The following is a 19078-nucleotide window of genomic DNA, read 5'->3' as shown; positions in this document are numbered from 1 at the left end:
TCTGTGGGCCCCAGAGCCGTCCCAACAGGTGGCTCAGGGCTCAGTGTCTTACCGGCAACCAGTTTCTCCTCAGAATAACCCTGACAGGGGCAGACTATTTAACACTGGTTTACTAAGGTCCCCGGGTGCTGAGGACACGCTGACGGCCTTGCACACGGTGGCATCTCCCCCCTGAATGAGCGCCCCGGCCCTCCGACTCCATTCAAGATGGAAACACCAAGAGCCCCGAGAGACCATGTATCCTCTGCCTCATGAGCTCCCTGACTGACCCCCGCCCCCCACTCCTGAGCCCACACACAGCGGCTGGCAGAAGGGAGATGGGGGTGCCTGAAGCCCGGCATCCACACTGCAGGCCTGCAGGGCAGCCGGCCTCGCGGCTCCCACGGGTGCCCAGGAACCCTGCAGCCAGCCGGGGAGTCCAGGTGTCGTCTGTGGCGTGACCTCTGACACGTCCGCCAACCTCTCCGAGGAAAGGGGCCGTGGAGACTGCCCAGGCTGTGGCACAGTCCAAGCCGGCTGCAGCTGGGCTGGCCTCGCTCTCCACCACAACAGCACTCGGGAAGAACACAGCCTTGGGACGCTTCCAGGAGGGTGAGGAAAGACGCTTCTTCAGCCCCTGCTACACGAGCAAGGACAACACTTGCCCCCTGCCCCAATCTTGGGGACAGTGAGGGGACCAGCAGGCCCAGGCGAAGAAACAGGACATTCAGACTTACTGGCTGCAAGTACCCTGAGCCAAGCAGACCTAGGTCAGGGGACAGTGAGGCTGAGGGGACAAGACCCCGTGGGAGCACACAGGCCTGTAGGGCTCCTCCACCCTCCTGTCACGGATCTGCTGACACCCCCAAGAGTCATGCACCGCGTCTGGCACGGAGCACCACCAGCCTGGCCTTCAACGTGCCACCAGGTCTGCAACTTGCAGCGACACCGGCACACCGGGGAGGGCTATGACCTTGGTAGTCAGAGAGCATGAGTGTAGATTTATTTGCGCCACAAAGGAAGCTGAAGCCCCAGCAGCTAGTGGGAAGGAAAGAGGGTCATTAAGAATCTCACTAAAGGGGGCCGGAGCGATAGCACAGCGGGTAGGGCGTTTGCCTTGCACGCGGCCAACCCGGGTTTGATCCCTGGCATCCCATATGGTCCCCCAAGCACTGCCAGGAGTAATTCCTGAGTGCAGAGCCAGGAGCAACCCCTGAGCATCGCTGGTGTGACCCAAAAAGCAAAAAAAAAAAAAAAAAAAAAAAAAATCTCACTAAGGGGCTGGAGCGATAGTACAGCGGGTAGGGCATTTGCCTTGCACATGGGTGACCTGGGTTCAATTCCCAGCATCCCATATGGTCCCCCAGCACCGCCAGGAATGATTCCTGAGTGCAAAGACAGGAGTAACCCCTGTGCAAAGCCGGGTGTGACCCCCCAAAAAAGGAAATAAAAAAAATTTCATCAAGGAAGCCCCAACTCCAAGTTCATCACCTTCCTATTACACTGTATTCTAGGACTGAGGGGGACTCGCCATGTCCACTTTCTGGGAAGGCTTCAGTAATGGCCCATGGACACACCCAAGCTTCAAAGGAACATAATTCAGGTTTGCTCGGGGACTACTACTACTATTCACAGCTTGGGGACTACTCCCGAGAGGAGCTGGGGGTTGGCGGGCTGGAGCAAGAGGACAGCAGGTAAGGCACTTGCTGTGCACACAGGCTCAATCCCCCACACCCCAAAAGATCCCCTGAAGCACACCAGAAGTGATCCCTGAGCACAGAGCCAGGAGTATGACCTAAGCACTACCAGGCATGGCCTCCAAACCAGTTGCTTGGAGGGGGCTGGGGGCAGTCCTGGTGGTACTGAGGAGACCCTGCAGTAGCAGGGATCAAACCCAAGCCTTCCAGAAGCAAAGCAGGAGTTCCAGACCTTTGTGGGGGCTCTTTCTGGTCCCCAAAACTATGATGATTTTTTTTTGGTGGTGGTGGGGGGGGGTTTGGCCACACCCGGCAATGCTCAGGGCTTGCTCCTGGCTCTGCACTCAGGATGCTCAGGGAACCACATGGTATGCTGGGGATTGAACCCCGGTCGGCCACATGGAAGGCAAATGCCCTACCCACTGTACTACTGCTCCAGCCACATTATGGTCATTCTTAAATCACTGGTATCCACCTAAACAAAAACAACTATAGGCTAAAAGGCTCAAATCCCAGACCCCCTTTCATTTTTATCTGTAGCTCTATGAAAACAGAAGCACACTCATCAGACTATAAATTCACATAATGCTCAAAAGCATGCTACACAGCTGAGATAGGACAAGGCAGGCCTTGAAAGATGTTGGCAGGCCCCACACAGGTTTACACACAGCAAAAAAGCAGGGGGTGAGGAGTTTGTAGAGACTGTGAGAGGGCCTAGGCCGGCATTATAGACCTGGGTAATTTGATGGCTCACACCCAGCGCCCAGAGCAGTAAGGGCAGGTGCACAGGAGACACATCACGGCAGGTACAGTTCCAAAACAAGTAGAGGCTGTGAGCAGGGCAGGGGCCAGCGCAGGAGGCAGCAGGAGAAAGTGAGAGACCCCCACGGCACCTGGGACTCTGGGGGCAGGAGAGCCTGGAGTTCTGGAGTGCAAGGGCAGAGCAGGAGGGAGGAGCTAACCTGAGCCCTGGCCTCGGCCCCTGGCCGTGCCCCCCCATTTCTCCAGCGCCCTGGTCAGCTCTGCAGTGTCTAGGCTGCTCTCTCCACGGCCCGCTCTGGGCTGCGGCATCCGACTGCCCTCGGAGGAAAGCTGTCTCCTGACCATTTGGCCTGAGCACCGTGAAACCTGGTTTTCCGCTCAGGTTCCCCGAGTTTGCTGGAGACGCCCTGGCAGCCACATTTTTCAACAAAGCTTAAGTCAGGGGAAAGGGGCTTCCCAGGAGCAGGCTTTCGAGTCACGCGCTCAGCTCCCTTTCCAGGCCCAGGCCAGCTGGGTTCCGCAAGATCAGAGACTTTCGTGAACCCGAGCCAGCAGGCCGAGTGGTCGGGCACCAACTCAAGGCCACGCTGGCCACGGCTCCTCTCAGACAAGGCGCTCACAGCAGCCGGCCCTCACGGCCAGGCATCGGCAGAGTCACGTCCCTTTCTCTCCAGTCTGAATCCTGCCTACCCGCCTGTGGGGTTGCTCCCAAGGGATCATCCCAGGGGCCATCATCATCCCTGACAGCTACTCCTCCTGGAGCCTGATCCTGGACACCAGAACCATCTGCCAGCCCCCTGTCACGGAGCCCTGCTGGACCAGCCCTGGGCCTCTCAGGACTTCCTGTACCATCGCCACTGCTGAGGCCACCAAGTCCTCACCGAGTCCTCTAGTCCCGACTGCAGTGACCCCACCCTTCACAGCCACACCACACACGACTGTCGTGGAGGGGTGGGGACTCCACAGCAGGCAGGAGAGGCCTGGAGCCACCCCACTCCAATCTGTCATAGGTCTCTGCAACCAGCACACTGGGCACCAGAAGGGCCAGCTGAAGTCTGGGTCTAGGTCGAGAGCAGGCCAACCACTACCCTCTCCGCCACCTAGGGCCCCTCAGATCGCTCCCAAGCCCAAACTCTGCTCCCAAACTCCAGTGACATGAAGGCCAAGCCACCACCGCTGGCTCAGCACCCAGGGGAGGCTTGGTGAGTCTAGAGGGCCGGACTGACAGAGGCAGTGAGCCTGCCACCCTTCTTCAGGCCTTGCAAAGCTGCTGTCCCCGAGAGCTTAGCAGAGGCTCTGCTCTGGACTGGTCCAGCTTCACAGCCTGCCCTTGGATCATACCCTGCAAGGTCCCCAGGGCACCCACCGAGGCTGTGGCCATTCTTGGTGTAGAAGCAGGTGCCATTGATGAGGTTGACGCAGCAGCCAATCACATCTCCTGTTGTGAACGTGGGCCCATAGGGCTGGCCGGTCCCCGAAGAGCAGAAGGAATGCCCGTCGTCACCGTGGTAGCCGTAGGAATGCTTGTCCCAACCTGTGGGGAGAGAGCAGCTGCTGAGGAGCCACGCAGTCCCAGAAGCCCACCCGGCTGCGCCGCCCCGGCTGGCATGTGAGCTCCCCCACGGGTGGGTCGGGGAGCCATGCTAACCTCTGAGGCCACTTGTGAGAGGCAGGCACATGTTGCTCTCACTTAGGGCAGTAAGACTCCCTTTCATCTTTTTTTTTTGGTTCGCTCAGGGCTTACTCCTGGCTCTGCACTCAGGAATCACACCTGGTGGGCTCAGGGGACCAATGGGATGCCAGAGCTGGAACCCGGGTAAGCTGCATGCAAGGCAAGCGCCCTCCCCGCTGCTCTCTCTCCAGCCCTCAGTTTCCTAAGAGACAGTTCGACAAGTTCATACTTAAGTCAACTGAGGCAAGAAACGACTCAATGAGCTGAGCGTTTGCTCTGCACGCGGGAGGCCCAGGCCCCATCCCAGCTCCTCAGGGTGCCCTGAGTGTCCCCAGGAGTAGCCGGTACCCCTAGGACCGCACACCTGGTTGCAATGCTCACAGACAACAACAAACAACCTTCGCCACAATGTCCTGTACAAGGAATCACAGGACACGGGACATTTCGTGTCTGCTTCTCTCACTTGGCAGAACACTTCTGAGGACAGGCACAGTTACGTGCACTATTGCTCCACTATGTATGACAGTTGGTCCATTCAGTCCCAGCTGGTGATGATGAATTGTTTCCTTTATTCCACAACCAGCAGAGCCCTGAGAACGATGCAGGCTGAGGGCTCAAACCTACACACTCAGCCTTACACACACCCCAGTGCTGCTTCTAATTTTTTTTTTTTTTGCTTTTTTTGGGTCACACCCGGCGATGCACAGGGGTCACCACTCCTGGCTCATGCACTCAGGAATCACCCCTGGCGGTGCTCAGGGGACCATATGGGATGCTGGGATTCGAACCTGGGTCGGCCGCGTGCAAGGCAAACGCCCTACCCGCTGTGCTATCGCTCCAGCCCCTGCTTCTAATTTTTGACTACTCAGATAGTCAAGGGGTGAGGAGACTGGACAGCACTCAGCACCAGATTTGGGTTCCATCGTGGGTGCCACTTGGTCCCCTGGGCTCTGCTGTATTTCATGGTTCATAAATTGTGCGCGTGTTTGTGCTGCCTGCCGGAGACTGAACCCACGGTCTCACATATGCTCGATGAGCACTCCGCTGCTCACCTACCTCCCATCCCTGGGCCTAGCATCTAAGCTTCACCTCAGTAAAACTAAAACTACACATGTGGCTGGTGATCACTACATGAATATGCAAAATGGAATCACGAGTCTGGTTTGGGTAGCGTTTGTGAAGTTACCTTCAGGATTTTTTTTTTTTTTGCTTTTTGGGTCACACCCAGCGATGCTCAGGGGTTACTCCTGGCTTTGCACTCAGGAATTACTCCTGGCGGTGCTTGGGGGACCATATGGGATGCCGGGGATCGAACCCGGGTCAGCCGCGTACAAGGCAAACGCCCTACCCGCTGTGCTATCGCTCCGGCCCCTACCTTCAGGATTTTTTTTAACACGCTGCCTAAGAGTGGGGACAGCTCTACTCCCTTCCCAATCTGCGCACCTCTGATTTCTTTCTCCAGCCTCCAACCCGACACTGAACAAAAGCGAGGGCAGAAGTGAGACTCCTGAAGTGGACTGAGGTCCCTGATGGGGTCACTCAGGCGGAAGGAGTCCGAGTAACGATGGGCATGGCTGCAGACTGGTTGCGAGGGTGGGGGGCCTACATCCCGTCTGCTTGGGAAACAGGCCTGACTCAGTTCTCCCTGAGAGGCACAGGCGAGAGACATTCTCCTCAGGAAGGGCATGGTGTGGGCCAGGGAGCTTGCGGACAGAAGGTCCGAGGAAGGCAGGGGACACGTGTGCACAGCACATGAGAGGGGCACAGATGGCTCGGAAGAATGTTTCCTTGGGTCCCTGCCTCCCGCCACCATGGGCAGTGTCTCCCTGTCCCGTGCTGTGTTTGACACTGAACATGGACGACGAGGCTTTGACACACTAAGGCAACAAGCAGTGGGCGGGGGAGCCTGGTGCTCAGGGCCAGGGGGGCCAGTCCTGGCAGTGTTTGGAGGCCCTGCAGGGCTGCATCTGCCAGCTGTGAGCCGCCGTGTTCTGAGCGGGGCGCTGTCTTCCCTTGGCTTGTGGGGGTGGCCTGACCCAAACAAGTTTGCCCTGGATCGTTGTCTCTGTTGTTTTGTACACTGACTCATGGCCCTGTTCGGATGACGGGAGATCTTGTGCCAAGACAGGGTAGAAAGCAAGTGAGCAGGGAGTGAAGAGAGCCCCAGTTTCACGCCTCCGAGGGGCTGGCAGTGTCCTCGAAGAGGGGATGAGCTCTGCAGCCTCCCTCCCAGGCAGTTCTTCCCCCGTGCTACCAGCTGCCTCTGCCATGGCCCAGGTGAGCACAGAGGAGAGCAGCGTCCGACAGTCCACACCACAGAGAAGCCTCGGGGCTAGGACTTCAATCCAAATCTCCAGATTCCAAAGGGCAAGTTTCCTTAGATGGCCCGACACCCTCCAGTCCTTGCGCCCCCACCCCCGAAGTTGTGAGTTCTGAGAGTGGCAGAGCAGAGATCTCAGCAGGGGTGGGAGGCACGAGGCTTGGCCCCTCTGCCAGAGGCCCCCAGCTGCCCAGCTCTGCTTTGCAGGGCACGCCCGTCCTCCTGCGTCAGTAAACAACAGAGCCATCTCCACCTGCTGCTCACCAGGAACCCTCGCCACGCCCCAGATGCAAAGAGCGTGTGCAGGATCCAAAATCAAGCACCTGACCTCGGGGCACAGTCTGGGCTTCGAAGCATGGCGCAGCCCCCACAATGAGCTGTTCTGCTACAGTGTCCCGGGGCTACTAGAAACCTACGCTTCTGTGCCAGGAGGGGCCTGGGTGCCAGGGAGGCTGGGGGGATGAGGAGGGGGGCCTCTTCTGAATGCGACCTGAAGACACTCTCCCTGGCACCAAGGCGACTGCTGACCACCTCTGGGTCCTGGGGCCGCATGGCTGTGCAATAACTATTCCTCCACTGCCCAGTCCGGCCTTGTCTACAAAATCCTGCAGAAGAGCTGCTAGCTTCCCGCAGGGGCCCTGCAGAACTAGGTCCACAGAGGTGATGCCCACAGGGCCTCCACCTGTGCCAGCACATCACAATCCAACTGCAACACTTGTCTGTGCAGTTCCAGGAAACATTCTTAGGTCCACCCTCAGCACAGTGCCCACGCACCCCTGCTCCATCCCTGACACCTCCACCCCTGCCAAGACATGAGCCCTCGGGCAGGGGCCAGGTGATTTCCTCACAAGCCCCCCAGTCCCTGGCACAGAGGAGAGCTGGGAAAGGGGTGTGCACGTGTTGGTTAGTGGTGACCGGTTCCAGTCAGCAGCCCACCTCTCGAGCAGGATCCCACAAACAGAACTTTACACAGATTTCACTGTCTAGAAGGAACAAGACGTTGGCTGGAAGGTGCCTCTTGTTCTGCGCTTGCATTCTCCATATAAAGTCATAGATGCTCTGGAACACCCAGCCATTTCATGTACCACAGCTAGGGAAATCACCCAGAAGAACTGCTTCCTACTTAGTGATGCGAGGACACTGGTGAGATGCTTTTAGTATATCGAGATCTCGATAACCACCACCAAAAAAAGAAAAAAAAATTACAAGTGATATCATTGATCGAAGACAAAAAACATTTTTTGATTTCTGTATCTCAGGGTTTTAGGTCACACACGGGGTGCTCGGGGCTTCCTCCTGACTGTGCTCAGGAATTACGTGGGACTGCGGGACTAGAAGGGACTCTGGGTACTGAATTCGGGTCAGTCTCTTGCAAGGCAAGTGCCCCACCCACTGTACTCTCTTCACTCCAGCCATGTTTTTTTTTTCCCCCCCACACCTGACTGTGCTCAGGGCTTACTCCTGGTGGGGCTGGGGGGACCATATGCGATGCCAAGGATTGAACCTGGGTCAGCATATGCAAGAAAAATGCCTTGCCACTGTGTATCTCTCTGGTCCAGACCCTGTATTTTAATATTTTTTTCATCAAAAAATAAACTATAAGAGCTGGAGAGATAATACAGGGGTAAGGCACTTGCCTTGCACATAAGATCCCCAGGGACTAACAGAAGCGATTCTGAGCAGAGAAACAGGAGTCAGCTCTGAGCACTGCTGGGTGTGGCCCCAAATCCCACCCTATCCCCAAAACACACACTAAATACACTGGATTCAGAGAGATGTTCAATGGGCCTAGCATGGAGGCCAGGCTTTAGCCCCCAGGATGCATGATGCCCCGAAGCACAACCATGTGTGATAAAGCAGAAATGCAGAGAGAGAAAAGGAAGGGGGGAAGAGAGGGAGGGAAGGAGAGCAAGAAAGAAGTCTCAGAGCGTTCAAAGGGCTAAGAACTAAGAACATGCTTTACATGCAGGAAGCCCAGGTCCTATCCCTAGTACCACAAGGTCCCCTGAGCACTGCTGAGTAGAGCCCCAAGGAAAGAAAGAGGGTCCTGAGCCACTGACCCAGGTCCGACCCCCAGTATCCCAAATGGTCCCCCAAGCTCGCCAGGAATAAGCCCTGAGTGCAGAGCCAGGACTAAGCCCTGAGCACAGCCAGGTGTGGCCCCAAAACCCACGAACACACAAGATGAAGAAAGCAAGCCGCACCGCAACCAAGGGCCCCGAGACGCCCTGTGAGGTCAGGGTCGTTCTTCCAGGGCCCCAGTTGCTCACCTCTTCTTCTCACCTCCTTAGTTCTCTGTTTCACAAAATGAGGACAAGCACCCAGGGTGGCTGTCAGAGGTGCTAGGCCCGGTATCTGCCAGGGAGAGCCATTCCAAACCGCCACACAAGTCGGCAGGTCCAGGCGTGAGCCCGGGGGAGGGTGCGGGAGGCCTGTGTGCTCAGGAGTCGGCTCCTTCCTCTAAGAGACTCAGCAGGAGTGAGGCCAACACCTCTTCCTTCCTCCAGTGCCCCCCAACCCAATCCTGGCTCCAAAGCCCAGGAAGCTGCCCAGCTTTGCCAGGAAGGGGCAGGGCGGGGCAGGCGGTGCCTCCTGAAAGCCGGCCCCGGAGCTGCTGTGGGCATAGGCCCTTGAGGCGGCCTGGGACACTCACTCCTCAGACCAGCTCCCCCAGAAAGCCTGCAAGTCTCCCCTATTTTTTTTCCTTTGTCTTTGGGCCACACAGGCAATGCTAGGGCTTACTCCTGGCTCTGCCCTCAGGAATCATCCCTGGCAGTGCTCAGGGGACCATATGGAATGCCAGGGATCAAACCTGGGCCTCCTGCATGAGCACTCCTCCTTCATGGGAGGCAAGATGAGCCCCGTCCTTCCTGCTCCAGACCAAAGCTTCCCCTGCACCCTGGCCTGGGACCAAGCCAGCAATCTCAATGTCCAGACTCTAGCAGCAGGATGGTCCGTGCTGGGTGACATGCCCAGGAATGCAATCTGGCTCCCGCACCAGGCCAGAGCCAGCAGTCTGCAAGGGCAGTGGGCTGTGTAGGCCACAAGAAAACAAGGGGTGCAGCTGCCAGGGGAGGCCTGCCGGGAGTCAGCCCCACGTGGCCCTGAGTTGGCAGAGGCTGGATCTGCATGACTGCATGATGGGGGACAGTGGTCCAGAGAAAATAAGCCATGGCACTCAGAGAGAACTTACAAGGAGCAAGCCTGGCACCCACACGGAAGCATATGCCCTGCCATGTCAGACACCTGTCAGGTGCCGGTGATGCAAGGAGAAGCCGAGCCACATTCGGGACAGGAGGCCCCCATGCCAGTCCAATGCTTGGGCACCGCCCACTTTCTATGCAGCTCTGCCCCCACCAGGGGAAGTCCCGGGCGTGCACAGGTGTGGCTGAGGAAGTGGCTCATCACCTCGGCTCTCCTAGGCACCATCCCTGCCCTAGAAGCAGGGAAGACGCCCATGGGGGTGCCCAGCATGACTGTTCTAGGAGTGCCCCATCCTTGTCCCTTCCCACCTGCCAACACTTGTCAGGGGCCTCAGTCCCAGGGGAAGCAGGACGGTCAGTCTCATGGGTCCTGTGGCCCAGCAGAGGGGTTCTGCCCCTGACATGCATGGAGCACATCAGCACCCAACCCAAAAGCACTGTGGGGCAAGGTGGACGGGTGGCCCTGGCACAACGGAGGACCCGAGGAGCTAGCCTGTATCGCCAGGTGCCAACAGACAGGCAATGGGGTTGAGGACAGGGCCATACCTGAGGTGGCCCCAGCCTCAGAGCACACTCGAGAATCTGTTTTCTGAAACGGATACACTCGGGTTTCAGAATTGGCTCTTCCATGCTGTCCAAGAAACCGCTTAACTCAAAGGACTTAATGTGCCTGAAAAAACAGTTATGCACCCAGTCTCTCCATTTGTGCTAGAGAGGAAGGAGAGACATTTGGTTTTTATTTTTGCTTTTGAGCAATACCCAGTGGTGCTCAGGGCTTACTCCTGGGTCTGCACTCATGGATTATTCCTGGTGATGCTTGAGGGACCATATGAGATGTTGAGGATCAAACCCGGGTCAGCCCAATGCAAGGGAAGCATCTGACCTGCTCTACTACCACTTTGGCCCCCCAAATGGCGAGGACTTCTTAGCTGCGGCAGGGTTCCCCAGGCTACGTGGTGTGGGACAGCAGCAGTCCCTGTTCAGCAGGTACAAACCACTTCTCCACTGTCCGGGTCGGGCCATGTCCCCCTGCCCCCCGTGCTTCACGACAGCACCGGGCACGCCCACAGAGGCAGCCTCAGTGCCCGGCACAGCTCCACAGATGGCATGTCTCTATCTGCCATTCCTCTCTCGGGCGGTGTGAGGTATCAGGGCTCTGCAGAACCGCCCCACCCAGCTGCCCAGGGTCCCGCTGCTGGCTCAGGAGACAAACCCGCCTGGTGGGTGCCCCTGAGCACCTCTCAGAGTTAAGGAAGCACTAGGGGGAGGAAAGGCTGCCCCTGAATACTCGGGGGAAGGTCCTGCCATCCCTCTTGCCTCCCTGGCACTTTCCTACCCACATCCCCAACCTCAGGGTGCGGGCCCCTGCCGCTGGCTGCCGGCTCACCTGTGGGCAGGTGGGGCTTTGCAGGCAGACTCACCTGCCCGCAGATCTGCTTCCAGGCCCTGTGGCCAAGGCTTCTGACATTCTCGTCTGGGGCCACACCTGTTCCTTGGTTTCCAGCTTCAGGAGGCTCGGAACACCTTCCGCAAGGTAAACACCAGAGCTTCCACCTCCCCCAGCAGGAACCTCCCACTGTGCAAGCCCAGACAAGCCCACACGTTCCCGAGACGGGCTGCGTGCCACAGGCTCGTGTGAGAGGCGCGCCAGCAGGGCACCCGGGGAATGGAGGTGATGAGCCCTGAGTCCCAAGGAAAACACGATCCCTGAATGCACGGCTGGGTTACAGTGAAGGTGACCCTCCCCACCCCCGGGCAGGGTGGCAGGTGTCATTATAGAGAGGTGAACAGGGGAGGGGGATCTGGCAGAGCTAAACCAGAGCACAAGCAGGAAGTGGCAGCGGCGTGCTTGGGGGTCCGCCCAGAGGGACATGCTGACAGGTGACGTGTGCGGATGGCAGAGGCAGCCTAGGAGGCTGAGCAGGGCCTGTGGTGGTGGAGAGCCCCACCTGGAGTCAGGGAAATGTCCCGATGGAGGGGAGAGGACAGCAGCAAAGAAGGGGCCAGTTAGAGGGCGGTGTGGGTGCGGTAGAGCCGTCGTGGGCAGGAGAGTTTCTGCAGGAAGCGCACATCAGTTTGGCTAGACTGGTCCAGCATCTGCCAGAGCAGAGACAACGCCCTGAGGTAGGGGAGGTGTGGCCCACTCAAAGGCAGAACAGAGAGGGGTGAGTGTGCTGGCCCACCCAGCCCTTTACCTGCACCTGCAGCCATGCACGGTCACCTCCAGCGCAGCCACACCCATCACTCAGCCACTCTGCCTCCTAGCAGGAACAAGCCCCAAAAGAAACCAGAGAAGCAAGTGGCCCAGGGTGGAGCAGGAAAGCAGAGAGGGGGAGGGAATCCCGAGAAGCACTTCCATCCAGATCAAGGCTTTAAAGACCCCTCGGGGACCAGAGCCACAGTACAGCAAGTAAGGGTGCTTGCCTTGCATGACTCCAATGCAGCTTCGACCCCCCCCAGGCTCCACATGGTCCCTCAAACCCACCAGGAGTGATCCCTGAGCTCAGAGGCAGGAGTAAGCCCTGAGCACCACCAGTGTGACTAAATAACAAAACTAAGGGGCCGTAGCGAGAGTACAGCAGGTAGGGTGCTTGCCTTGCACACAGGTGACCCGGGTTTGATCCCTGGCATCCCCTTTGGTCCCCTGAGCACCGCCAAGAGCAGTTTTTGGGTGCAGAGCCAAAGTAACCCTTGAGCACTGCTGGGTGTGAACCAAAACAAACAAACAAATAAAGGTTCCCTGGGCCCTAAACAGCACCTGCTCTTGGTGCCTTTACTCCAGACAGGAACCAAACAACATGGCATTCTGATAGCACCTGGGACTCTCCTTTCTCACAAACTTCTCATAAAGTCACAGAGAGGGGCTGGAGAGATAGAACAGCGGGTAGGGCGTTTGCCTTGCATACGGCTGACCCAGGTTCGATCCCCGGCATCCCATATGGTCCCCTGAGCACCACCAGGAGTGCAAAGCTAAGAGTAACCCCTGTGCATCACCGGGGGTGACCCAAAAAGGGAAAAATAAAAATTTTTTTTAAAAAGTCAGAGAGGGGCAGGAGAAAGTACAGAGGGGATGACACTTCCCTTGCTTACAGTCAAATCCCTTGCCCTCAGTTCAATGCCTGGCACCACAGTGCTCCCTTAGCACTGTCAGCATGATCTCTGAGCACAGAGAAAGGAGTAGCCCCTGAGCACTGCTGGTGTAACACCCATCCCATCCCCAAACAAAAGTTTTAAAAAACAGAAATAATGGCCAGAGATGGCTAAAAGAAGTAGAGCATATGCCTGGCTGGCATGCACAGGCCCTGAGTTTGATCCCTGGCATCACAGGCCCCAAGCACTAAAGTCAGATCTGCACCACCAAACCAAGTCTCACTTGATACAGAATGGGCCCTGGACCCATCCCCCAGAACATTCAGTATAACACTTACAAAGAAAAGAAAGAGAAATCCGGGCCAGAGAGACAGTACAGTGGGGAGGGTGCTTGCCTTGCATGTGGCCGACCAGAATTTGATCCCCAGCATCCCATATGGCACCTTGAGCACTGCCAAGTGATTCCTAAGCACAGATCCAGGAGTAAATCACTGGGTATGACAAGCAAGCAAGGAAAGAGGGAGGGAGGAAGGGAGAAAGGAAGGGGAGGGGGGAGGGGGGAGAAAGGGGGAGAGGGGGGGAGAGAGAGAGAGAGAGAGAGAGAGAGAGAGAGCGCCACGGTTCAAAAACTTCTTTGACAGCAGCAGTCCATGGGCCAAAAGCTGCTCAGTACCTGCTGCCCCAGCTGCTCCTGAAAGGGCAGCAGGAGGCCAGAGAGACAGTCCTACGGGCAGAGCACTTGCCTTACATGCGGCCTACCCAGACTTGATCCCCGGCATTCTCACAAGTCAGGAATTTTGTCTATTTAGGTTTGGTTTTGGTGCCACCCAAAAACCAAACAAACCAAACAAACCCCGCAAAAATCTGACAATAGCAAATGTTGACCAGTGGGGGCCGGAACAACAGTACAGCAGTACCTGCCCGCAGCTGAGGAGGGTTCAATCCCTGGGCTCCCGAGTCTGCCAGGAGGGATCCCTGAGTGCAGAGCCAGGAGCAAGCCCTGAGCACTGCTGAGTGCGGCTCAAAAACAGACGAACAACAAATGCGGACAAGTGTATGACAAAGCAGAGTCTCTCACACACTGCTAGTGAAATGTAACATGGGGAGTCAGTATGGCAAACAGATGATTAAACCGTTACCGTAAGACCCAACAATAACCACTCTCAGGTAATATTCAAAAGAACTGAAAAGCATCTGCACAAACACTTGTTTCCCTGGCAGCCCCTCTCGTCACAGCAGACAGCTCTGGAGCCCTGGCAGGCCTCTCTGTGCCATCACTGAGAGCCACCTGGGCAAACCCACAGTTGACTTAAGCCAGGCTTCACCACTGAGGAGCTGCAGCGACAACCCCACCCACTGTCCCCCAGCAGACAGGTGTTTATCAAGGAGACACCTCAACCCTCAAACATCACACCGGAAATTAACACGCCTTAAATTCTAGCCACCTTGGCCACCACTATCAGTCCCCTCCCACTCACGACCACAAGGGGCCCTGGAAGTCAGGAGCTGGCACAGAGAAAGGCTGTAGCTGCTAGTACGCGCCCTCTCACCACAAGCCCAAATGTATGCAAGCTGCTTCGGGACCAGCTCTTGAACTCTCCATGCTGGAGAACAGATGTTCATCATGGCGGAGGGGAGAAAGGTGGCCACAGAGAATGGAAAGCCTCGAAAAATATTCTAGAATTCCAAATCTAACACTGGAATGAACCATCCTTCCAAGGGAGAATCCTCTCTCGAAGCATTCTGATGCCGACCTTTCAACTTGAGAAATTATCAGGGAGCTGATGAGGTAAGGGAGGAAGGCAAGGCCACAGAAACTGCAGGTGGAACACAATGAAAGAGGTACAAGGGATTGGAGAGACAGTACAGCAGGCCTTGTACAGCAGCTGACCTAGGTTTGATCCCTAGGATTTCATATGGTTCCCCAAGCCCATGAGAAATGATCCCTGAATATCCCCCACGGGTGTAGCAAAAAAAAAAAAGGGATGGGGGAGATCAGGAGTGATAGTACAGCAGACAGGGTGTTTGTCTTGTACAGGGCCAATTTGAGTTTGAACCCTAGGACCACATGGTAAGCCCTGAACACAGCCAGGTGTGTCCAAAGGCAAAAAGAAAGAAAACTCAAAAGCTTCAAAGTGAAAAATGTCTGACTACATGATGAAGCAATTCTACTTCCTGGTATCTTACAACTACCAAAACAGTCACTCAAAGTTATCTCCACTCCAATGCGTACTGAAGCATTGTTCACAATAGTAACTTAAGTGCCCTTCTATAGATGATCAGATAAAGAAGATGAGATATGTATGAATAATAGATATAGAATACTATTCAGCTATCCAGATGGGTTGAGAGGTCCCATCCAGCTGTGCTCATAGCTGACTCCTGTCTCGGAGCTCAGGATCACTCAGAGTGGGCTCGGGGGAATCATATGGGATGCTGGGGATTGAACCTGGGTCAGCTGAGTGCAAGAGAAACACCCTACCTGCTGTACTATTGCTCTAACAATGCACAAACACCTAGTGTCATTGCAACAACACCCACAACAATGGAGAAAGAGAGCAAAGAGGAATTAAAAAAAAAAAAAAACCAACACTTAAGTGAAAATTTTCCTTCCAGCCTGTCCCCAGCCACTCTGCTCTCCCCAAGGGACAGCCAACACTTCAAGTTTTTCTGTAGTCTTTCAGAACATTCTATTTATGTACAAGAAGATACAGACATCTGTCACCCCATCCTTTGTACACCTGATAGATTATACTCCACTCAATGGCTCAGTTTTTCACTTAAAAATACATCCATGGATCCAGAGAGACGGTACAGGCACTTGCCATTCAAGTGGCTGCCCTGGGTTCAAGCCCTGGCGTTGCAGCACAGAAAGCAACCCGAGTACAGAGCCGTCCAGAGCCCCCGGGATACCCAGGTGTGACACAAAATAAATAACGCATCCTTGTATTAATACTACTACCCCCAGGCCAAGTTAGCTCCAGTGTAACTCTGCGTGCAGGAGGCCCAAGTTCCATCCCTAGCACCACATGATCCCCTGAGCACTGCTGGCAATAAGCCCTGAGCTCCTAAGTACTACCAGGTATGGGCCAAAACAAACAAACAAAAAGTAATAAAATACAGCCCATAGGATGCGGGTTCGAGGACATGAGATCAAACCAGTGAGACAGACATCCACCCAAAGATACACCACGCTGACAGCTCCCCAGTGACTTAACAAGAACAAGAACATTAGCGACATGAGCTAATTGTCCAGTGCAAAGCAGGCACCTGTCAATTCTGACACCTCAGACAGAAGGGGCACACCTTGAAATCAGTAAAGAGCCTCTTCTGACACACGAAAGAATCTCGGAACTGAGCAGTTCGCCCACCATACCGCACACACTCTCGGTGACCATGACAGTCTGGGTTCACTACACACCCACCACCTCCCAACTATTCCTGGTGATAAGATAAGTCCTGAGCACGTCCAGATTTCAAGCATTTGAAAATAATCGAGGGGAGGAGGATTTGTAACAACACACGCTACAGGCTCAACAAGATATAGGGTTAAATACTGACCCCTCTCAGGAAGAAGCCAGCTGCGCTCTGTGTGTCACCCAAGAGAGGGTCCAGGGAGAAAACACAGGCCCTCTGGCACCATGACAGGATTACGGCAGCACACACCATGTCAGTTCTGCCACTCAAGGGATAAACAAACTTACACCACCTCCTGGAACACCCCTGCTTCTGGTACACAGCGTCGGCCTGGGAATGAACCACAGGGCCAAGAACAGCTGCAGGGATGGCAGCGGGCCCACCCTCAGGGCTCGGAACACTCCATAAATCTGAGGCTGCTGGCAACCACAACCACGCGCACTACCTCCCTCTTCCCGAGAAACGGCCCCAGCCCCGCTCCACAGGTGAGGCCACTTTAAAGATTTTGATCTTCAACGCGGTGAAGTAACAAGGCCGCAGCCTGCCCCCCATCTCCCCCGAAGAGGTCAATTGGAGCAAGGGCTACTGAGGCGGATCCCTACCGGGAGCAAGCCCGGGACACTAGGTTTGGGTTGTAAACAGTTCAAATTCCAAGAAGGACCATCACTTGCCAATTAATTTTTGGAATGGAAGCCCCACACCCTGTGGCCACCTTTCAGGATCCTGACCCGATGGCTCTGCTTGGGGTGAGCAGCCAAAGTCCACTCCAGTCTCTTGGCTGTCGCCATGATTCTCATCAGAGCGGGTCAGGAAAGCAGAACCACTGTCCTTGTAACCAGTGACTCACCAGGAAGTCTGTTCATGTTGACGCCTTGAGCTGAGAGTCCTATTCCCATGTACCTTCAAAAAAGCATACACATACAAACTTGGGTTAGCGAAGGATTACACATCTCCCCACTTTTTTTGGGTGGGGGCACACACCTTGTGGTGCTCAGTGGTTATTCCTGGCTGAGTGCTCAGGGATCACTTCTGGCAGTGCTGGGGAAGTGGAGTGGTTTGGGGCAGGTGGAACCATGAGTGCAGGGACTGAAACTGGGCCTCCTACATGCAAAACATGTACTCAGCCCCTTGCATTTGTTTGGATTTTTGGGCCATACCCGCTGTGTTCAGGGTTTACTCCTGGTTCTGCACTAAGGGTTTACTCCTGGTTGCACACTCAGGGATCACTTCTGGAGGGGCTCAAGGGACCATACAGGGTGCCAGGGATCAAACCTGGGTCAACCAAGTGCAAAGCAAGTACCCTACCTATTACATTATCTCTCCAGCCCCTCAAAAAAATTTTTTTACAAAAAATAAACAGTTGGGGCTTGGAGCGATAGCACAGCAGGTAGGGCATTTGCCTTGCACGCGGCCAACCCAGGTTCGATTCCCAGCATGCCATATGGTCCCCCAGCACCACCAGAAGTAATTCCTGAGTGCAGAGCCAAGAGTAACCCCTGTGCACAGCTGGGTGTGACCCAAAAAGCCAACATAAATAAATAAATAAACAAACAAACAAACAAACAAACAGTAAAAGCAATGAACGTAAGGAATCTTAATATATTAGTGGTTTCATGCGAATCTTTACATCTCAGTTGTTTTGGTTTTGGGCCACTTCCTGCAGTACTCAGGGATCACTCCCGGCAGGGTTCGAGGGACCACATGGGGTGCCAAGGTTCAAAACCGGGTTAGCCACACATAAGACAATCATCCCGTCCACTGTGCAGCAGGAGCTTTTCTAACTTTGCTTTTCTAACAAGCCATCACAATGCCAGAAATAAAACAAGAGCTGGAGAAACAGGAGGTTGGGTATGTAACCAGGGACCACTGTTTCGGAGGGGAGTTTGCTGAAATCAGTTTCCCATCCTGGGGTATCCGGCTCCAGGTCAGGCAGTGGACTCTCCCGAGAAGAGCTCAATACCTCCATCCTAGATACACCCCAGCTACATTTAGGATGCTTGGGGACCAAGCAGCATCTCGGGGCAAGATTCCAGCCCTTTGAGTCATCTCCCTGGACCCAGGAATAGCACACTTGGGGAAGGGGAAGAGGAAGGGCTTGGGGTAACACACAGCAATGCCTGAGGACCCATGTGGTACTGAGAACTGAACATGGGCTGGCTACACTCACTAGGCAGTCTGCTGGTAAGAAACATGGCAGACTAAATTCAGTACCTTTTCCCTGAAAGAGCAGCCCAGCTGGACCTGGAGCACAGCAGATAAGAACATTTGCCTTGCATGTTCTCAGCTGACCAGGGTTCCACTGTTGGCATCCCATCTGGTCCCCCGAGCAGCACCAGGAGTAATTCCTGAGCACAGAGCTAGGATTAACCCCTAAATATTTCTGGGTGTGGCCCAACATCCCCACCCCACCCCAATAAAAAATCAACACAGTCAAGGAACTGAGTGTAGCTTGGAGGCTGTCTCAGCCTGAGCAGATGTAAGAACAGCCAAAACTAAAGCAGGAAGCGGCCGTTCACGTAAAGCCAGTGTGCGAGTTAGGAGCCTGGACATCACAGGGGAACAGAAGGAAGCCACAGAAAGATTTAGAAAAGGCGCCACTGACCAAGCAGTTGATATTTGGAAGATGGGTTAAAGAGTCCAAAACCAGTGCCAGAGAAAAATAGAGTGTGAAAAGCACTTGTTTTGCACATGCCCAATCCCCAGCACTAGATACAGCCCCCACAAGCCCCACCAGGCATGATGCTATGCAGAGAGTCAGGAGTAGGCCCTGAGCACCACCAGGTGTGGCCCCCAAAACCAAAATTAAATAACAAGGGGGAAAAAATGGAGGCAAACAACAGGACTGGATAAGAACAAAGAAATGGAGAAGGAGAGGTGTGGAGGGAGCCCCACGCACTCTAGAACAGGGAAGTGGCTGGGCTGGGGAGAAGCTGTCCAG

General features: G+C 55.2%; 1 protein-coding gene across 1 annotated transcript in view; it reads right to left on the bottom strand.

The window, feature by feature from the left end:
* Positions 1-19078, bottom strand: part of RANBP10 (RAN binding protein 10) — a 41112-nt gene that overhangs the window by 11194 nt on the left and 10840 nt on the right. The window contains exons 3-4 of the mRNA XM_055146400.1: positions 16988-17040; positions 3805-3972 (exon numbers count right to left, since the gene is read on the bottom strand). Coding sequence (XP_055002375.1) covers positions 3805-3972; positions 16988-17040 — 221 coding nt within the window. The remainder of the gene's footprint in view (positions 1-3804; positions 3973-16987; positions 17041-19078) is intronic.

This window comes from Sorex araneus, chromosome 8 (assembly GCF_027595985.1).
Source record: "Sorex araneus isolate mSorAra2 chromosome 8, mSorAra2.pri, whole genome shotgun sequence".
NCBI classification, from domain to species: domain Eukaryota; kingdom Metazoa; phylum Chordata; class Mammalia; order Eulipotyphla; family Soricidae; genus Sorex; species Sorex araneus.
The sequence above is the reverse complement of the archived record's forward strand: the minus strand, read 5'-3'. Positions and strand labels throughout refer to the sequence as shown.